The sequence below is a fragment of the Grammomys surdaster genome, unplaced genomic scaffold, assembly GCF_004785775.1.
Source record: "Grammomys surdaster isolate TR1022 unplaced genomic scaffold, NIH_TR_1.0 129, whole genome shotgun sequence".
Lineage (NCBI taxonomy): Eukaryota > Metazoa > Chordata > Mammalia > Rodentia > Muridae > Grammomys > Grammomys surdaster.
In genome coordinates this window covers 11528630-11551127 of record NW_021604587.1, presented here as the reverse complement: position 1 = coordinate 11551127, position 22498 = coordinate 11528630, and the positions used below count along the sequence as shown (strand labels likewise).

Here is a 22498-nt window from a genome sequence, read left to right as displayed (position 1 = left end):
TTAAGAAAAAGCTGTCTAGAACAGAACCAAACACACACACACACACATACACACACACACACACACACACACACACACACACACACACACGGAGAGGGAGAGGGGGAAGGGGACAGGGAGAAGGGGAGGGGGACAGGGAGAGGGGGAAAGGGAGAGGGAGAGAGAGAAGAGGGAGAGGGAAGAGGGAGCGGGAGAGTTAGAGGGAGGGGTGTAGGGAGCCGCGGCGGGTGCTGGCAAAGTCCGCCATCGCTAGGTGGCGCTATCAGCCATAATTCTTCCTAGTAAACAAGTAAATTGTGCATGTGCCATGGTAAAAGCCCGCCAAAGTTAAAGCCCATCCCACGGTGTTTGGCGCGCAACGAGTAAGCAGCCAATCAGAGGTGAATACACCGCTCTAGGGTATATAGCAGTGCTTTCCCAAGCCTGGGGGTCTTCTTCCACCATTTTGGTTTTTGGGAATAAATGTGTTCATACGGAAGGATTCTGGTGTGTGTGTGTGTTCTTGCCGGCGAGACGACTACACGCGCCCCGCACAGTTGGTGCCGAAACCCGGGAGAATTTACCATCGCCGGCACTGTTTAAGAAGACCCTCCACGCGTGGAGTGAATCCAGAACCGTAGAACAAGGTAATGCTCTCTGAGAGACAGGTTTCGACTTGATTTATTTTGTCTCCCTCCCCAGTTGGCAGGAACCTTAGAGGCTCTCGCTATGGTGTTAGTAGCGTTAGTTTTCTTCCTTCTGGTTCTCGTAGCGGCTCGGGGAGTGGTAGATGGATTACAGGTCAGCATGTCAGAAACAGAGGAAAGGAAGCGCTTAGAAATTCAGAAAGGAAAAGAGAAAAGAGACATATTAAGGAAATCAGGCCTCCCCGAGAACCAATTCACGGGGATGAAAGATGAGAGGAAGAACACTCTTGGGAGAGACGGAAGAAAAGTAAGCCTCAGAAAGAGATCTCTTTATCCGGTAAAGAAAGTGCTGGGGCTTGATGCCTCTGAGTCGGAGGGGATAACTTCCTCAGAGGACTCAGATGAAGAGATAGATGAGGAGAAAAGATGCCAGCATGATAAACGGTCGCCACCACAAGATCGAGTGCTTGCGTTAGTGATGGTTAATTGGAGGCTGTGTTTGCAAGAAGAGTGGTTTGGGGGAGACAGTCTAGGTGAATGAGATATTGACCCAGTGCCGATCTTGCCTAAGAGGTGATAGCGAAACATAGGTCAAGAGAATTCTAAACAGACATTGCCTGCAGCCTAAAAGCCACTTCAGGTGGAAAGAGCAGGGTTAAAAAGAATTAGAAAGCAGGGTATTGAAGTGTTAAATTAGCTGCCCGCTACATCTCCAATGAACGAGATGAAAAGTTACATTTTAAATATGAGAGAGAGAGAAAGAGTTTTAAAAATACAGGTGTCCTCTCTCTGAGCTGTGTCAACAAAAAGAATGAAAAGGCTATTTCAGAGTTCATCTAGAAGCAGAGAATTCAGGAGACGTCCTGAAATTCTCTGTAGCTCTTAGAGGTCCTTCTTTGTTGTTTGTCCTTGGCACGCCAATGTCCACGTGTTTGTGTTTGCTTTTTGTTTCGTTGTCTAAATGTTCTGTGTTTGTTACGTGTTCAAAAAGAAAGATCGTTAAAACTGCTTGATCCAACCTTTGGGAGCTAAAAAAGTCTTTTCAGGAATTGAGGTTGACATAAGCTGCTTTTAAAAGAGACCAACAGCATTTTGGGTTTTATAAGGAAGCTAAGAGTCGTTTTGTCCTAGAAAAATCTCTGTGACAAGGTGCTTTTCTCTTGAAATTACAGCTAGAAAGACAAGAAATTCTGTTTGATCAAAAAATAAGATATATAGCCACTTCATTGTTGTTTCTAATTGGTTTTAAAGGTATAAAAATGTTCTACGTGTCTTGGTTATAGACTATTGGCTTAAATTATTGGGTGTGATTAGAAATTTACAACTTTGGTAACGAAAGGTGGCGTAAAACTAACTCAGTGTTAGAGTCATTCAGAAACCAGGTGTATAAAGAATAAGATTTTAAAACAGTATCTCTTCAATGAGATAGTAAAAGCTGCTTCATGCATTCATATGTAAAAATTGACAGCAAAACTTTGTAGCATAGGGGTAGTCTACTTGGTGTTGATTTTAGAGAAAATAGATTGTTTAAATTGGTTTTGCTTTTGCTTCTCAAAATTAATGGTTATACTCTAATGTTACAAAAGAAATTTAAAAGTTTAGTTAAACTGCCAGTATTCCATTGGCTACAGTTGGCAGTTGTAATCTTGAGTTAAAAATTTTTTTGATTCGCCCATGTGATAGAAAGGGGGGGGACAGCAGATAGAGTTAAATAAAAATATTTAAAACAAGTTGTGATACAGTGCTGGCCTGCTTCAGATTAAGAACATTTACATTTAAATTAGGACAAACAGACTGGGATCTTAACATGCTTGTAAGACAAGGTCAGTGTGATATTAATCAGGTTAAACTGCCTACCCAGCCCTCAGACCATACAAGCAAAGACAGACTTAGATACTTGTCTTTGCAATGAAATTGCACCCTCATACAATCAGGGTCTGGCCATAGCTTGCACAGAGCCATAGAGATGGGGGGTGTTTTAAATGTGAAAATTTAGATAGTTTTTAAAGTGACTTTCCCAAGAACAGAGGCTTGAACAACAGTCAGGTGACCAAGGTTACCTGACAAACCTGTCCTTGGTGCAAGTAGGATTATCCTTGGGCCAGGCCTCAGGATGTAGGCCAAGATTAAAAACATTTACATTTAAATTAAGGCTATAACAGAGTAGATGAGGCAGGAGCTTGGATTTCAGACATTCCTTTTGTCCTGTCCCACCTCAAAAAGGGTGTTCTCTAGAATTTGTTTATTGCCTTGCTTGTTCCTTAGGGAGGTGTCAGCCTCAGACTCAAAAGAAATTCAAAACAGCTTGTGGGCCAGGCCAAAATTTTTGAGTGTGATAGAAGACAAAACGGCTTTGGTTCCTTTGATGTGTATTAGGTCTTATTAATAACAAGAAACCTAATCTTAAATTAATAATTAAAAGAAAAAGGGTTTTAAAAGATTGATAGATACTGGGGCTATTTAACAATTATTGAAGGACAAGATTGCCTTCAGCTTGGTTTTATCTGATACTTCACTCAGCTAAAAAGAGTTGGTTATTCAATTAATCAAAAAACACTAGGGCTGGGCAGTGGTGGCACACGCCTTTAATCCCAGCACTTGGGAGGCAGAGACAGACGGATTTCTGAGTTCAAGGCCAGCCTGGTCTACAGAGTGAGTTCCAAGACAGCCAGGGCTACACAGAGAAAGTTCAAATTTAAGATTTATAAAACTAATGGGGCACTACAGCCTGACTTGCCTACTCCAGCTGCCATTCAAGTAAATGCATATAAAATTATTATAGATTTAAAAGATTGTTCTATACAGTTCCTTTACCTCCTGGTAAAGATGAGAGGTTTGCATTAAGTGAAATTGCTTGTGATTTTTGAGAGCCCCTGAAACCATTCATTAAAAAAGCTTGCCTCAAAAAATAATTAATGGCCTTAAAAAATTTGTTGTTGCTTTAATACAAAAGGTTAAAGCGTTTAAATCTCTCAGTATATATTATTCATTGTATATTTTATTGGCTGATCTCTCTAAAGGAGTTTTTCTACAAGCCTTTGCTCTAGTACCATACAAAAAATGGTTTACTTTTAATGATTCTCAAAAGTTGTTAACAGATATTAATTGGCTAAAACCTCATCTTCAGCTTACCATAAAAGAATGTAAACTTCTGTTAGATATTCTCAAGGGAGATACAAGTCCTAATTCCCCTTGACAATTAACTGATGAGGGGTAGATAAACACCCTTTACCCTCAATATTTTAGAGCCTGACAGGCCAAAAGAGATGGTCAAATAAAAGGACATCTTGACCGGACAATGAAAAGGTCCAGATTCTATTTTAATAAAAGCCAGGGGAGTGCTTTGTCTTTCCACAGGAAGAAGACAATCCATTTTGGCTACCAGAGCGGCTGACGCGGCGACTCGCGATACCGGAAGGTGACACCCAGGCGGACCCTCCAGGCTCTGATGATAGCCCTTGTGCTGATCCAAGGGATACGGGTTCCTAGTATTTTTGTTTATTTTATCAAATTTCACCTTTAAGAATTGTACCAATGAAACCTGCTAGATGTCCCAGTGTTAAAATTCTGAAAGATTCACTCGCGCTATGGTTGCCAGAGTCACGCGATGGGTTCCCATCCCTGTGGAGACTCCTTCCACTTTGTCATTATTTAGACAAAAAAGAGATTTTGGTATAACTGCAGCCATAGTGGCGACGATATTAGTTAGTGCCATTACCGCCACTGCCACTGGGATTGCTATGTCAACTTCTGTTCAGATGGACACTACCGTCAACCTATTGTCAGCCATGGTGGTAGAGGCTGTTAACCTTCAAACCTCCGCCAGCGCCCAACTAAAAGGCGGGCTAATGATCCTTAATCAACGCCTTGATTTAGTGAGAAAGAGATTAGATATCCTCTTTCAATTAGCCCAATTGAGATGTGAGAAAAAACTGGGTACACTTTACATCACCAGTGTACAGTATAAAAACTTTACTCGTGTAACTAATCTGTCCAGAAAATTGTTTCAGTATCTTACAGGAAATTGGTCAGAAAACTTCAGTGAGACACTCAGAAAATTGAGAGCAGCTGTGGTGAACATCAACTCGACGCTCGTGGATCTGTCCCTGACTGAGGGACTGTCCTCCTGGATTTCTCCAGCTTTCTTTTTCTTTTCTTTTTCTTCTTTTCTTTTTTTTTAAGTGGGTGGGAGTAGGCCTGTTTGGTATGCCCTATGTTGCGGATTAGTGTTCATTTTTTGGTTGGCTTGCAAACTCAGAGCTCAACAAAATCTTGACAAGGCTATTTTTGCACAGGCGCTTGTGACCAAAAAACTAGGGGCTTCCCCTGCAGTGTGGTTATCACTGCTTCGATTATAAGCAGTCTCCCCCTCACGAGTGGTGGTGCTAAATGTTAGGCCATCAGCGTTGCACCCCAAAAGATTTGCCCATTACACTGGGTCAGTGAGGAGTCTTGGCCTGGCTGGTCCTTGTCTGTGTAGCTGTGGTACCTGAATTTTGAGGCAAACAGCCCTTGCACCCCTAGGAGATGACTCCATTGCACAGGGATGGGTGTTTGCATCTCTTTCTGTTCCCCTTAGGCCTTGCACTCAAAGGACTTGCTTCCATTGCACCTGATAGGGTAAGGGAGACTGTCTTAAACTATTAGTCCTTGATCGCTTATTCCCCCAAGATAGAATTTGCTTGATCGGGCTTGAGTTTGAGTCATAACTGGTACCACGCCAGACAGGCCAAGAATAGCCAGTAGACAGATTCCTCAGCCGCTGCACCCAAGGGCACCACCCTCTAAAGAGACTCAGACCCGCCGTGAGACCCCCAAATATGGGAGTTACGTAACCTTCCCAGGGACCTCTACCACCCTCTGTATTAAAACAAAAAAGGGGCAGATGTAGGGAGCCGCGGCGGGTGCTGGCAAAGTCCGCCATTGCTAGGTGGCGCTATCAGCCATAATTCTTCCTAGTAAACAAGTAAATTGCGCATGTGCCATGGTAAAAGCCCGCCAAAGTTAAAGCCCATCCCACGGCGTTTGGCGCGCAACGAGTAAGCAGCCAATCAGAGGTGAATACACCGCTCTAGGGTATATAGCAGTGCTTTCCCAAGCCTGGGGGTTTTCTTCCACCATTTTGGTTTTTGGGAATAAACGTGTTCATACGGAAGGATTCTGGTGTGTGTGTGTGTGTGTTCTTGCCGGCGAGACGACTACACGCGCCCCGCACAGAGGGGGAGGGGAAGGGGAGGGGAGAGGGACAGGGACAGGGAAAGAACCTAGGGTACCAGCTTGGAGCCATGATTTTGACTTTGAGTCATTTCTTTTCGCAACTCCCAAACTAAAAGGATTTCGCGCACCCAGCTCGGACAGATCACAGCAGACTAGACAATTCCACAAGGGAAGGTTTATTAAGAGAGTGGGAGAGTGGGAGGAGAGAGAGAGAGCAGAGAAGTGGAGGCCGGCCATGACCATGTGGAGAGAGGGAGAAGGGAAGAGGGGAGGGGAGGCAGCAACCTGCAGGCACGGGGTAGAGGGGCCAAGAGAGAGAGAGGAGGGGGCAGGCAGCCCCTTTTATAGTGGGCAGGCCTACCTGCCTGTTGCCAGGTAACTGTGGGGAGGAGCATACCTGGCTGTTGCCAGGTGACTGTGGAGGTGGAGTTTAAGAGATTACTAACACGAACACTCCTCTCAGGAACCCCTCTCCAAACCAAGGCTGGTCTTTGGCAGTGAGTAGAGTGTTGATTTTATTTTATTTTATTTTATTGGTTTTTCGAGACAGGGTTTCTCTGTGTAGCCCTGGCTGTCCTGAAACTACTCTGTAGACCAGGCTGGCCTCGAACTCAGAAATCCACCTGCCTTTGCCTCCCAAGTGCTGGGATTAAAGGCGTGCACCACCACTGCCCAGCGTAGTGTTGATTTTAAATAGCTAACATACAGAGATTTCTTAACATAGTATGAGTGAGCTAAACATTAGACCAAACAAGTATTTTGAGTAAATAATTTTAATACATTGGCTCTAATTCTCCACTTTTTTCCTGCCCCACCTCTTCTCTTTTGATTAGTAAGATGTTAATAAATGTTGGACTCACTTGGATAGGTAATTTGACTGCCCAGTGTCCTATGAGACCCGCAGAAGTTCCATGGCAGTCACTGACTTCATTCTCTTCTGCAATGCCTTTCCTCTCTTCTTTTATAGCTATCAGGGGTTCCTGCTGTCTGCTGACGTACCCACTAAGGCGGTACTCCGATCTCAATCTCTATTAGTTTGTATGTGTGAGTGTTTTGCCAGCATGGATGTCGGTACACTACATGCCTAACTGGTACCTGTGGAAACCAGGAAGCATGTCAGATCTCCTCAAAGAGGAGTTAGATGACTGTGAGCTGCCATGTGGGTGCTGGGAATTAAACTCAGGTCCCATGGAAGGAAGGACAGCCAGTTATCTTAACTGCCGAGCCACCGCTCTTGCTCCTCTCTTCTAATCACAACAATGTGCCTATGATTAATTTATTTTTTGTCACTTATTTCTGCCAGACTTTCCTTCTCTGAAATGATTTCCATCAAGAATTGTTATGTCGTGATTTACCACCAGAATTTGAATAGTTTTCTTCAAGTATGAGGGAAGTATTGTCTTCTACTTCCCCTCCAACCTTTTTGTTCTGAGAAGTGTCTTACTGTGTTGCCAAGGCAGGGCTGAAGCTCTGCTTGAGCAATGGTTCTGCCAGGACATCCTGAGTAGTTGAGACTGCAGTAGTTGAGACTGCATTCTTAGCTACATTTCCAGTATTTTTTAGTAAGGATTATATACAACTTTAGAGAACAAAGATCATTTTATTAAAATATACCAACAAATTCATACAATATTTAAAATAAGAGCAATAATGTAACATCAAGGAAGGTATCAAGTTTGACAAAAAGCTAAATGTACAGAACTAAAAATGGCTATCATGCTGGGCAGTGGTGGCGTACGCCTTTGATCCCAGCACTTGGGAGGCAGAGGCAGGCGGATTTCTGAGTTCGAGGCCAGCCTGGTCTACAGAGTGAGTTCCAGGACAGCTAGGCTTACACAGATAAACCCTGTCTCAAAAACAAAACAAAACAAAAACAAACAAAAAAAACAAAAAACAAAAAAGAAAAGAAAAGACTCTAACCTGCCAATGAAAAGGTATACAGGTCATCCCTTGTTGGAACAACTTGGAGAAGCAGCATCAGGGCAATTTCCATATTCCTAGGTGACATACTATCTTTAGTGTTTGTAAACCTCCAAAAGTGGGGTGATGGTGATGATATAAAGCTATCAACAATTTTTATTAGTTTATAAATTTCTATTTAACAACCATAATCTTCTTTAAGTGTACATGTATATAAGTATACTTTTACAAATCATCTGTTCACCTATGAAGAACAGGCCTTTGGGAGAGAGCAATATGCTCTCTTAGACACCTGAACCAGTTTGTTTCATAACGTATATATGCCATTCTCTTATGCTAGTTTTTATCTTCAATGACATATGAAAGATCTAAAATCAAATTGGCTGTCTCTACAGCCACCTGTAGGCCACTCAGCTTGGCAGTGAAACAGTCCACAGTCAGGCTGCTGGCTGAGCCCACAGCTGCCTGTGGAAGGCAGGTTTGTGGTGCAAAAGGATGATAAGTGCCTCTTAGGACAGACCAGTGGAGCTCTTTGTGGCTGTTGTACAAACCACAGCCACACTGTGACAGTGTATCTGGCCAGTTACCAAGAGAGGCAGAATCTGCTTGACAGGACCAAAAGTGTCCATACTTCATGTCAATGAGGATTTCACCACCATCGTGTTCCAAAGAGCCAGCCACGGACTCCAGAGCACTGCAAAATGCTTCAGCAGCAATGTGGAGCTCTGCCTGAGAACACCCATCATCTCTGACAATAGCTTCTGCTTCATTATGAACCTAAAGAAGGTGACCAGTGAAAACATACATATTAATTAACATAAAATGTGTAGAGGAATTTTAATCCAGCAACATCGCTGCTCTGGCAAGGGATCATATCCAAAAATCTTCTTCATCTATAAGATCCAGCTAAAATGCAGACATGCCATGAATTATAGTATGATCCGGTTGGAATACAGACATGCCCTTAGTATACATACTCCTTTCATCCCTAACAATGAAGGTGAGGTTAGTTTGTAGAAGGAAACAGCCATGTTTGAACGGGACAAGTAACTGAAGGGCAGACAAAGTGATGAATCAGAGAAACATATGACAGAATGAGTTAGAGATAGGATATACCCAACTCTCATAACAACAGCACAGGAAAGAGAGGCTATTAAGAGCAGGCAGAGACAGAAGGGGTATGGTGTTTATATATGGCAGTTTTACAGAGACAGGTTGAAAAAAGAACAAGCTAGACACAGGCGAAGACAGAACAATCCAGAGAATGAGAAAAAGCCAGAAGATTAGAACAATGTTAGTAGAAGGCCAAGCAGAGCAATTCAGACAGAAGCTGAGAGAAGCCAGATAAATCAGTTAGCTTAGAAAATTAAATTATACAGAGGCTAGAAGCTTGCAGGCCTAGGTCTAGGGACAGAGAAAGAAATGCTCTGGGCTCAGCCCAAGCCATGTATTCACACAGCCTGGGTACAGCTCTCATCTCATCTCATCTCTTCATCTGAGGAAAGAAAAGCAACATTTACAAAAATGCTTCAGAAAAATAGGATACTTGATTAAAATCTTGTTCATAAAGTCAGTGACCTTTACTACTCAGAGTTTGGCAACAATGCTGGTTGGCTTGTATGAGTCAATCTGCTAGGCTGTAAACCATGGTTGGTCAGAGTAAAAGTATGTATCCAATCATGTGACCAGAATGAAGGGATTAACCCTTCCATCAGCTTATTCTAAATGGTTGACCAGTGGTTACTCTTTAAACATATAAAAGACAATTATATGATTTAAAAACAAACATACAATGCATACCAGACAAAACTGCTAAAGATGAATGAAGTACTTATTATATCAGCTAAATGCTTGAGATCTCTTTAAAATTATATTGCCCTTTAGTTTTAAGCATTGGAACATCAGATGCTGGAGAATTTTAGAATTCCCAATAACAGAATGTCAACTTTAACATGCCTTACATATAGACAATGCTCAAAGAACATGCTCATTTGTTAGATTAGAATCATAATAACCAACACAATCAATTTAGCATCTTGTATTTATAAATATTAATTTCTTGAAATCAACCACATTATCTGAATTTTGAAAAGTTATGTATCAAAGGTTCCTAGGGTATTATGATTTGGCTATTTTCGCACAAAACAAAAATTGCTGAAAATTCAAATACTGTAAGAAGAATGTTTAGCTTACCTTGTGTCTGATATATGCAGCCAAGTGTGTTTCCGTACAACCACCTCCCAATAAAACCCATGGCTCCTTGATTGTTAACTGCAAGACATGCATTGCTGTTTGACACGTGAGCTAAGGAAGAAACAAATTAAAATCAGGATCTCTTGCTAGTACATGAACCACACCATGTTCTTATAGTAACTTAGATTGTGAACTCAGAGCCAGATTTTTGAATGTTCGATTCCTTGTGTGTGGTGAGAGAAGGGGCAGGCCAGGACACGAGTAGAGGTCAGGGGACAATTTCCACTATGTGGGTTGTAAGAACTGAACCTAAGTCATCTAGCTTGGTGGTAGGTGCCCAGCTTTTTTCTTTACTTAAAAAAGTTACGTTTATCTTGCATGTATGTAGGTCAATGCTATGGTACAAGTGTGGAGGTCAGAGGACAACTTGTGGGAGTTCAGTTCTCTTCTTCCATCATGTGACTCCTGGGAACTGTATTCAGGTCATCAGGCCTAGTATTCAGTGGCTTTACCCACTCAGATGTAAAGATACTGATTTTAATTTACAAAGAACAAAATCTATCTTATCAAAGTTATAATGTGACTAATTCATATTTTCAATAATGACTAGAGAATTAAGAGATACAATAGTCGCTGGGCAGTGGTCGCACACGCCTTTAATCCCAGCACTTGGGAGGCAGAGGCAGGTGGATTTCTGAGTTTGAGGCTAGCCTGGTCTACAGAGTGAGTTCCAGGACAGCCAAGGCTCCACAGAGAAACCCTGTCTCCAAAAACCAAAAACCAAAAACCAAAAAAAAAAAAAAAGATACAACAGTCTACTTTCATGGAATTCGATTAATATTTTCTTTCCATCTACTTTGCTCACAAACATATGGCCTAAAAATATCCACATTAACAAGGTTTGCTGGTGTTTCCCTAAAAATCAAAGTCTTAATCAGTTCTATAATATTATATAATTGTTTAAATTGTTTTAGAAATGATAGTGAGTACCAAGTAATATGTAAAAATAACATAGAAATCTTTGATTTACTAAGGATGAATCTTTAAGCATATGTGACCTTTAAACTCACAATCAATATTTTATGTTGTCAGTTCCCTTATATAAAAGTTACAGAAAACAATAAACTCTACTAAGAAGTGGGTGATAAGTAATGATTAGGAAGTCCAATTTCTGTCTGAATTACTCATACATATTAGCAGCACTGCCCAATTCAGGCATGTTCAATCCATGGCACACAGGCGACACGCTTCCCAGGAGAGCTATGAATGGAATACCCCATGTTTGTAGATGGCAATGTGGTATCACAATGCCAAAAGACTGGATACTATATACAATTCAATTAATTTCTTAGAAAAACTTCACATCAAGAACCTTCAGGTTTCTTATAAAATGCAGAAATGACAGATGGTACAATGTACTCCAAGTGTAATGGAACAGACCATTAAATTAGCTTACTTGAGCTTATGCCCTTTCTCTGCCGTCCTTTGGTACTGGGATTGAAACTTGTATCCACCAAGCATATGTTTTACTTTTGAGCTATATCTCTAGGCCCTCCTTCTGTCCCTTTTGGTCTTACTATTTATACACTATGGAAATTATGGAAAAATGTGAAAAACCAAAACAACACAGAGCTCCTCCTGCAGACCCATTGCATGACTGCTTCATCCCTGCTGTAGGCCTTGGAATCCACCTACCTTCAGCTCCTCCCAGGCAGTGTCACTTCTGCTGCAGAGAAGCAAGCTGCAGACAGTTGCCTCATTAGGAAGAAGATGAAAAAAATGTTTGGAGCCAAATCTTGCACAGCACACATCTTTCACACTTCCATATGTAGTAGAAACTATTGGGTTTAGGGAACCAATAGGCGTTGCTCCTATTTTTGTAAAGTATAAAAAATATAAACTATATAAGCAAAGATAGGACCCTTAAAACAAATATCAACAAACCAAGAAACATTAATTCCTAGCCCCCACCAAAGCTTATTAAAAATATGAAGTATAGAATAAAATGTACTTTCTTAGATCTCTGAAACGTACATTCTGCTATTTAAATCATATATTAATCCTCCACCTCCTCTTCTTCTTTGGCATGGCATTTTGCTAGGTAGTCCTGGCTGGCCTGGAATTTACCATGTAGATCAAGATGAACATGCAATAATCCTCTTGTTTCAGGCTTTTGAATGCTGGAATTACAAATGTACATGTGGCCATCTTTGCTTGTTTGGGCTACTTTTGTTTATGGATTTTGTCATAGTTACTTTTCCATTGCTGTAACAATACTCCATCAAAAGCAACTTAAGGGGGAAACGGTTATTCTGGAACACAGTTCATTACAGTAGAGAAGTTACAGAAGCATGAGCTCAAAGTGGCTCTTCCTATAGTCAGGAACCAGGAAGATGTATGCATGCTTAGCTTGCCTTCTCAGCTTTATACTAAGAATTCCTGCCCAGAGAATAATGCTATCCATAGTGGAATCAAGACTTTCTAGGTCAATAAAAGTAATTAGGCAGATTGGTATTATGTATTCATTTAATTGTGTGTATGTATGTGTTTGTGTATGCTTCTTGGAATTAACTATGCCAATGTTAGGCAGATGCTCTGTCACTAAGTTCTATTCCTAGCCTTATAGACCTATCAGAACATCTATTAAAAGCTATTTTGTATTTTCAGGAAAAGGCACATGAAAAAAATGAATATATTTTTAGGAAGTCCAGGATCCCTCAAAGCCTACTTAATGTTTAAAAAAAAAAAAAACCAACACACACACACACACACACACACACACACACACACACACACACACATTAAGGAGCTCATTAATTTTGGAAAAGGGTAGGAAAAGTCCTTTTAAAAAGAGTCATTTAGCTCTCTTTAGGTCACTGCCCCCTTCCCCCACTTTGTCTAGGAGTTCTTTCTTTAATGTAAATAGGTATGCAAGTGCCAAAATAAAAAATATAACATACTTATTTCACCATACTGTTCTTGACTTGATTCTTACATAGATCACAAGTTAAAATATGAATAAAGGTGATTTGAATATTTGCAAAATCTCAAAGGTAGTTATGTTATATAAGGACTCTACACCAATTTCTGTAAAAAATAACACTTAACATTTGAATATCGAAACTATAACTTGTAGCAATTCATTTTTTTTTTTTTTTGAGAGAGAGAGTTAGCTCAGGCTGGCCTTGAACTTTCTATGTAGCTGAGGACTGAGGATCTTGATAATCCTGTTTCTTCCTCACAAGTGCTGGAATTAGGTATGCGCTATCATGTCCAGATACCAGAAAACTTTAGGAGTTGGAATTTTCATTTTGTGTTTTACGTATCTGAGTTACATAACAATTTTGGACTGGTGCAGAAAACCAGCGACTGTTTACAAGCACTGGTGCTATGGGAAAACATTCTACACTTTAATTTACAAATCCAGAATATCCACTGTACTGGGTGAAGCTGGAAATAGCCAGAATAATGCAAATTAGTAGACAATTTAGATCATAAAAAATGAATTCCAAATAGTTACTTGCATGTTCTTAGTAACTTTCATTTTGATGGTTATTAGGCTGACAGTCTCCAGTGTTTGGCACACATGGTTTTTAGTTAACATTAATTAGTTCAGTGGGTTGTTATTCACAAGGCATATGTGATAGCTTGTAGTTAGGACTTTATCACTAGCCCCAAAACATAGATGGACCTTGCGCAACAAAAAGCAACTATTGCAATCAATTTCTGATAGTTTGTCAGTACAGTTACAGGGACATTGATTTGAGAAGTGACTCCCATTAGGAACTCAACTTACTTCTGTCCTAACCATGTATGTGTGCTTTGCCTGCTGAGTTTGTGATTGTTACTCTATGTATCAACTCACCAAATAATTTTAAAGTTCTGAGGGCCAGACCTCTTAGTAGCCCTGATAGCCCTGACAGTAAAGGGTGCCCTTTGATCTTAAGAACCCAGCTATAGATATTCTTGGTAAACATCCAGAATATATAGATATGCCCCCTTCCCCCCCACCTCCAAGTAGGCACAAATATTTGGGCCTAAGTACAGAAATTTCTTGGAGTTTTAATAAAAGTGAAGAAAATGAAGTACCCCAGCCAGCCAGAAAAATCATCTCCTGAATGTAACAGTATTTAAGCTCTGTGAATGTTAAAAATTGTTGTGTACAACATTAAAGGCCTTATAATTATGTTAGACTTTTCAACTGCCTGTAAAATATCTGAGGGTTAGATCATAACAAACTACCCCTAGGTTGAAATGGCCACCACCATTCTAGTTTTTAGTAACTGGGTAATGGGATCTTTTCTAGAAACAATTTTTGCCTCCAGAAATGAGACAAATGCTCTAAGGTTGGTGGCTTCTAAAAATTTTCAAGGTATTAACCATGACACAAACCAAACCTCCCTGCTCAGAATGAGTGATACGTTAACTTTAATGGGCAAAAGCCAGGAGAACCTTTTACCTGTCACTTTGCTCAGAGGTTCCATCAGAGTCACTCCAACTCTGTCGATGGCAATAATGTGATGCTCATTGAGGAACTGTTTCAAAGATGGGTGTATTACTTTTTGGCACAGGACAAGATCTACATGGTCAGTGACTAGCTGCTTTCCTAGATTAAGCAACTGCTCTAAAACTGCATTCTCAAGAGATACTTTATAATGGACCACCACAGTTCCTTCTCCAACATTAGAAAAATCTCCAGATAAAGATGCACAGAAGAGTGCCACCCTAAGGGCACTTGTCTTTAGGGTGGGTAATAATCTCCTTAATTGAACTTCTGATGCTTCAATGAGTAGTCCAGGTAATACAGTAGAATCTATGACTCCTTGGCCCTTTAAGGGAACAATTATACTTTTCCCTAAAACCATTCGTTCTTCTGCACTTTCTGGAATTGTAAGCAAAAAAGCTTTCAAAATCAAAGCACTTATGTGATCTATTTCCTTTCTGGTGAGCATACAGGCTGGTTTGCTTGTTAAGACACTGCGTACCAAGCTGAGGAAGGTATGTGTACTTCTGAAGTCAACTGGAATTCGACAACTACAGGCTTCAGACTTGAGATAACTGGTACAGAGACTCAAGAGGTATTTATTTAATTTAATAGCAGTTGTGGGTGTCAAACCTATTCTCTGAATATTTTCAATCAAGTTGCAGCACAGAATACCTGTGAATAAGCCACAGTCACTGAAGCAGGACACGTGATTCTGTACAGATGACATTAGGACCTTTAATATGGGATGGGTGACTGAAAGGTTTCGAAGCAGGGCTGAGGACTGTGAGGTTGTACACACGCAACCTCCCAATCCATTGTGCAACTGCTTCAGCCTCCCTGAAGGGCCATAGCATGAGACTATGATTCCTTTCAAGACAGAAAGTGTAGACCTGACTTTCTCACTTGTCAATGGTTCAGTTTTACACGATGATGGCTTCTTGGCTTCTAAACGAGACATCTTGCTTCAGGTGTAACTTGAGAAGGCAGCTTTAGTTTGTTCACATGGTTTTCATTTTATTGCAGTGTCATGTGTTTGAACATTAAAGACTATTTCCAGGTATGAAAGTCTGCACATGCAGCATTACCGGCTACAAAATCAAGTGGTTTTCAGACAATAACCAGCATAGATTAATTTAATGACATTAATAATCCCAAATATTTATTTTGCGTCATTCTTCAATATTCTTTTGTTTGTCTCTGGACTGAGACCTCACAGACTCTTTTGCAACTCTCTGTATAAAGTATGTTCCAAGATGGACGCCTATGAAAGTCACCCCAGCCACAAGAAGCCAGTTCTTTCTAATCCAACTGGGGTTTTTCATTTCTTCTTTTATTATCAAGTTCAGATTCAAAGTTGCTTCTTTCTATAAGAAATTAAAAAATTTTAGAATAATTCCAAAATATTTTATAGGTAGCAAGTTTAGTAACTTTAATACTCTGCTCCATTTTTAGAAAAAGAATTTTAACTGGCACATTAGAAAACTAAGGCTTTTTCATCCTTACCAACTAGTGTTCACAGTACTAAAGATACTCTGCACAATACCAGGAGAGAAAGGTAAACACCAACCCAGCTACAAACCTTTGACCTACAATACTGACCGGCTTGCTTTATTGCTGGTGCACCCATGTGAGTAAGCAAATACTATATGATTGAATTTTAGGTGCACTTTATGAAAAGGAACTCATGCCTGACACAGCTAAAGTGGTCAATTACCTGAACATAGATAGATACTGAACCTAGAGGAAAACCCAGTTATTGTTAGGAGATCATAGCAATAAAATGACTCCTGTTGACATTCTGTTACACTCATAGATTAGAATCTTGTTCAGCCATCATCATAGAAGCTTCCTCCTGTAGTAGATGAGAACTTACAGACTCACAAGTGGAAAATGTGCAGAGAATGAGAGACCTTGGAACACTCAATCCTAACGGGAAGGAAATCTTCATCAACCCTTCTCCCTTAGGACTTAGGGAACCACATGGAAGAGGAGGTAGAAAGATTGTTAAGAGCTAGAGGTGATGGATGACTCCAAGGAAAATATCTTCCAGACGTAGTGTACTGGCACATATAAAGTCACCGCAACTGTGGCAGTTTGCACAGGTCCAAAACAAATGGGGTTCCAGCGCTAAGGAGAAGCAGACACAAGCTTCCATTCCTAACCCAGAAGCTACCTCCAACTGACAACTGCTTTTAAAGGAAAAACTAGGTTTTCCGAGAGCTCCACAAACCACACATAAGGACAAACCTCATGGCTAGCAGGTGGCCAACACAAAAATAATTCATTGGTGTGTGTATTTTTTTTTTTTGTCTCACATTGCATTTTTTAAAAACTTTATTGGTCTTCTACTTTATGGCTTCTTATTTTGTGTTTTTCTGGATTTTGTTTATGGCTCTGCATGTATGTTTTTTGTTCACTGTTTAGTTTTATTGTATTTTTTCCTGTTTGTTTTGAGAGAGAAAAAGCCGTAAGTTGGATGAGTGGGGAGGTGAGGAGGATCTGGGAAAGGAGGGAGGGGAAACCATGATCATAATATAGTGTATAAAAATTATTTTTCAATTAGGAAACAATCACCACCAAACAAATAAACAAAACCCCCCCAAAACAAATCTAAGGCCTTGTTCTCCCAGGACATTTAAAACAAACAAACAAACAAACAAACAAACATCAAAAAACAAAAACTACCACATTTTTTTATTTATTTGGTATAATTAAAAAAAATCATTGTTCAGCTTTGAAACTGTGCTTAAACAGGAATGTATTTAGATAAAATCCTGTTTGTATAAAACATGACAGTCAGATAGCTATGATGGTTAGTTTTAACTGTTAGCCTGACACATTCTAGAGTCACTGTGATGGGAAACTCAATGGGACAAGTCCTCAATTAGTGAGAGGCCTGCAGTGTGGGTGATACTATTCTCTAAGGAGAGGATTCTAGGGAAAAAGTTAACATTTATATACATATATAACTATATGTGGAGGGGTGGGGGAGGGAGAGAATGAGTGTGTGTGTAAACTGGGCATCAGTGCTCTGAGCTCTTAACTGGATATGAGGCTAGCCACTCCTGCCACCTTAGCTTCCCCACAATAAAGAACTGTAGCTTGAAATTGTAAGCCCCCCCCCCCAAAAAAAAAATAAATAAAAAATCGCTTCGCCCTTAAGTTTGTCAGGATATTTTGTTAAAGCAACAGGAAAAGAAACTAAATCAGTAGTTGCTAGTTTTCCTACTGTATTAACTCATTAGCACAGTCTGCATTTGGTTGAACCAATCTGCAAAACAACTGTATTAGTATATAAACTATGCTTTAAAGACATGGTTAAAATCAGAGTTAATTTTATACTTTTATCTATTAGTCAAAGATTTTCAAGTCCCTAGTTAACTAATGCTCTGCAAAATGTTGATCGGTGCCAATAAATACAAAAGCCCTAAGGAATGTCCCAAATGACCAAAGAAAAGGGGGTCATGCTTTGTCAGGTTCTAAGCACCACACAATGTTCTCATATCCAGGTGGAGAAGCAAACGTGCAGAGCAAGTCTACGTAAGCACAAGGGCGTAAAGTGCATCCTGTGAGGCCTGGTATTCCGACAACTTAACAAGGCCAAAATTTAAGAATTATTTCAACGGCTACTTTAGATTCAGCAAAATCGTAACAATAGAAACTATTCTGATAAAATTGTGTTCCTACTCTTTCCCTTTCCCTCTTTCTCAAGGATCCCATGTAGCTCAGGCTAGCCTCAAATGTCCTATGTAGTCAAGGGTAACATTTAACTCCTGACCCTCTTGCCATCTCTTCACAGATATGAGGATTACTGCATGCACCATCACACCCACTCTAATCTAATAATGTAATTTACTATCCTAAAAGTTAGCACCAAATGTATGCTCCTGATTTTTCCTCAATACATGTCCGGTAGATTTCTTTTTTTTCAGCTATAGATGACTGAAAGTATCAATAAAACTTTGCCTTTTAAATCAAGAGAATTAATGTAAAATGTTACTAAAATATGATTGCAGACAACTTTCTCCTAAACAGAATTAGGGTCTTTTGTAAAGAATGACTCATTTTAAGCCTGAGGCAAAAAAATACTCAAGCTGAGCTTTCCAGCAAGAATACTATCAAAGACTACTTGGGTCATGTCAAAATCCAACAGCATAAGCACCAACTTAGAAAGATACAAGAAGGGAAACTGAGCACTACAAAAATGGTGATGGCCATGGAGTATACACTGTCTGCAAAACCACATGCTTCTTTTTTTGGTTTTAAGTGAATTTTATTTGTATTCTCATAATCATTATGTTTTGCAGGCAGTTATTGTTAATCTCTAACTGTACCCTATTTGAATTTATAAATCAAATTTTATCAGTAGATACATAAATGAAGGAAAAACACAACATAGATATATGTAGGATTTAGTCCTGGTTTTATAGTAGCCACCAAGGGGCTTAGAATTTATCCCTTTTGCATCTAGGTGTCCTTCCATTGGGTTGAAATACTTTTTTTTTTAAAATAATTTATTTATTTTTTTCTCGAATTGTAATTCATTCACACAGGTTATAAACACAGAAAGGCAGGATGTGGGGAAGGGAATGACACTGGAGTGTGGGTGTTCAGGGGGAATACAGGTATCTTTCAGAACTGGGTATCAGCTGGGTGAAGATTCAGGGGACAGGTCACTATGACTCTGCCTGTGACTCGCTTGTCCTTATCTAAGTTGGTATTGTCTGCCAAGGCTACCTATTTACAAGGTCTATGACTACTCGGGCTTGTAAATTTCCACAAAAGCTGTCTGTTTACAATAGCTTATAGCCATCTGTTTCAATGGCAAAACCACATGCTTAAATTGACACCAAATACTCAAATCGTAAACTGCCAGAGCACTAAAGCATTTGAAAATCAGTTAGCATGTTCCTTTACCTTTTCTATATGCATTTTGGGGTAAGTGACTAATTGAGGAGGTAAAATTGAAGCAAAGAAGAAATGGTCCAGAATTTGAGCAGCATAATTCAGTACCCCAATGACAAGATGATTAGACCATCACAGTAGTTGGTGAATTAAGCCCACTGACCACAGTACTCCATAGCCTATTTTATAAAATAGGAGTACTGCAAGGGAAACAAGAGCCTTCATTTATATTGTTTATTAGTTTGTACAGAGCTCAACACAAACTTTACATTTATGGGCAGCAAGAAGTAAAACGTTAACTTACAATCCTCTTGCTGTTAGCATTCTGTCTAAGCTCAGCCCACAGTTACCTGGCAACAGCCAGCTAGGCCTGATCCACTATACAAGGGGCTGCTTGCCCCTCTCTTGCCCTCTTGCTCCCTTGCTCTTCCCTTCCCCATCTCTCTCCATGTGTTCATGGCCAGCCTCTTCTCCGCTACTCTCTCTCTCTCTGCCTCTCTGTGTTTCTACCACCCTCTTAACTCACCTCCCCATGCCCTGAATAAACTATTCCACACTATACTGTCTTGTGGCTGGTTTCTCAGGGAGAAGGGATGCCTAGGCATAGTCGCACCGAGGCACTCCCTTCCCCCATACCTCATCACACCTCCATAGAACATATCCCCTCCTTTCTTTATCTTTTCATGAACATATACCTGCCTTAGTGTCCTCTTCTAAATCCTGGAATTACGGGTGTGGGCCACTACACCCTGCCCTCTGATAAAAAAAGTTAGTGTGTATCATAATCAACACAACTCTCAGAATGAAAGGCATTTTTATAGAGAACCTAAAGTTTAAGATTAAGTGGAAGAAATACTTCCAATTGCCTCAGGTCAATTAAAATCAAGTTTTGCAGCTAAAGGAGTTTGACACATGCCTAGCTGGTTCTTTGTTACTTTCTTTTTACCTCCACCCTCACACACCTAGTTTCACCCCATATCCCTAGATAGGAGAAAAGGATAGAGGGGGAGAAAGAGGATAGTGGGGAAGGGGAGGGGAGGGAGGGCGAAGTGAGAGATCCCTGAATCTAATTTCTTTCCTTTTGTTTCTTTTTTGAGGAAGAATACTAACAAGCTGAAAACAACCCCCCCCCCATCCTCAAAGAATCATGAACCCACCTCCTGGGGCCCTAGCATTCATATGCTCTCTGAAAAGTTCCCAGAATTCCACACATCATACACTTGCAGAAACTCTCTGCAGCTGGTAAAACCATACCTCTGCTAGCGCAGGAGGCAAATCCTAGCTGCGGGGACAGTTGGAAGCAGCCCCATATCTCCACACCGGAAACCAAAAGGAAAGCACTTTCATATACTATTTCTGTGGTTTTTAAAGAAACTAAAATTCTAAAATTGTCACTACACAAATGTTTTGCTTTCTAAAACTTTTCAAATTTTGGAATTATGGATGAATGATTAGAGATTTGAAGTATATAATCACATCTTGAATTCAGTAATTTCTATTCATAGAAAATTATTTTGAACTACAAATATGCCTACTTTTTTCTTAAAAAAATAATGGGCTATTTGAATATATCTTAACAAAACAATAACTTTTCAGTTTAGTCTTTTTCTTTCTATAGCACTATAAAGTTCCAATCCTGGAAATTAACACATGCTTGACCAGGTTTAATGGAACTTACCTGAAAACTGCAAGCCTGCTACTTCTCCTGGCTCTTTGGTAGACTTGCAAGCCCCAGACTATCCAGCTCAGTGGTATCGTCCTTAGGAATTTGGAAGACAGGGCTGCTTTTGATTCTGTACCACCCCAAATGTATGAATCCGATTAAAGGTACCATAACAATCAGAACTTTGTAGTCTCTCCAGAGGTTCTGAAAGCTCATAGTCTGTTGACATCAGTACACCTAGGAAAAGATTAAAGGGGAAAATTAAAATTAAAGAAACCTCAAAAAATAAATGGTCTCAAATCATGCCAACAAATACAGACAGGATTTTATGAAATACAGTATACTGTATTTCAATAAAAATTCACTTATAGGTTGGAGAAATGGCTCCATGGTTAAGAGCTCTTGCTGTTTCTGCAGAGGACCTGGGTTTGGTACCCAGCAATCACAAAAACAGCTTATAATCATCTGTGACTCCAATTCCAGGGGATACAACACCCAGGTCTCTGCTGGCATCAAGAACAATGCAGTGTGCAGACATAATAAAGACAACTACTAATACACATATTTAAAAAATAAGTTGACTATAAAGATATTTTTCAAGCTAGGCTGTGGTGGTGCATACTTTTAATCCCAGCACTTAGGAGGCAGAGGCAGGTGAATCTGTGTTCAAGGTCAGCTTAGTCTACACAGTGAGTTCTAGGACAGCCAGAGATAGAGAGAAACCTGTCTAGAAAAAATGAAAACAAAACAAAAAGATAGTTTTCAAAAGTGAAGAATGAACTTCTGTTTGGGAGCACTGACTTAAATTTCCACAATGTGATGAAGATGAACTCCTCAGAGTGCGTGGCTGTGACATCTGTCACAGATATAAATGAGTCTAGGGCATCAAATTTCATGTTCTGAGCCTGTCACAGATTCCAGACGTTGACCATGGTCTCATGCTACCTGCCCTAAATCAGAGCACAAGTGTCTGTATCATCCATTCTGCTTATATTAGCTAGATTAACTTTGGCTTGCTTTTACTACAGAACATTGCCTGAATGAACAGATATACCTCTACCTTGTTATAGTCTTTTGGACAACCATCCATAAAGGCCACCAAAAAACAACAATGAAATACATAACATACATTAGATCACAAGTATTTTTAAAATCTATTTATTTTCTATGATGGTAACTCTCCCCTTTTCACTTCTGCATTAGACTTTAATCTCTTCAATTTTCCAGTAAGATTTCAGTCAGGTTTTCTGTGATTGTTACATTCCCAAGCTAAAAGAAAATGCTTTGGTGGCAGAAATGACAGTAAAGTGGAGAGAAAAGGCAATTATGTGTTCTAGAAAATCCTAAACACTTGGGTTCTAGATATCAGATTACTCTGTTCCTGTTTAGTGCCAGTTTAAACAATTGTTTGGTTACTTTCTACTAACATTTGAATATGGCGCTCTCTCTCTCTCTCTCTCTCTCTCTCTCTCTCTCTCTCTCTCTCTC

The 22498-nt window shown here is 40.0% G+C and overlaps 1 protein-coding gene across 1 annotated transcript in view; it reads right to left on the bottom strand.

Moving 5' to 3' along the window:
• Positions 1-7782: 7782 nt before the first annotated feature.
• The window catches only part of Mkks (McKusick-Kaufman syndrome), a 19875-nt gene continuing 5159 nt past the window's right edge, over positions 7783-22498 (bottom strand). Inside the window, exons 2-6 of the mRNA XM_028756518.1 lie at positions 21026-21247; positions 14416-15806; positions 11652-11827; positions 9957-10067; positions 7783-8540 (exon numbers count right to left, since the gene is read on the bottom strand). Coding sequence (XP_028612351.1) covers positions 8100-8540; positions 9957-10067; positions 11652-11827; positions 14416-15400 — 1713 coding nt within the window. The 5' untranslated portion in view covers positions 15401-15806; positions 21026-21247 and the 3' untranslated portion in view covers positions 7783-8099. The remainder of the gene's footprint in view (positions 8541-9956; positions 10068-11651; positions 11828-14415; positions 15807-21025; positions 21248-22498) is intronic.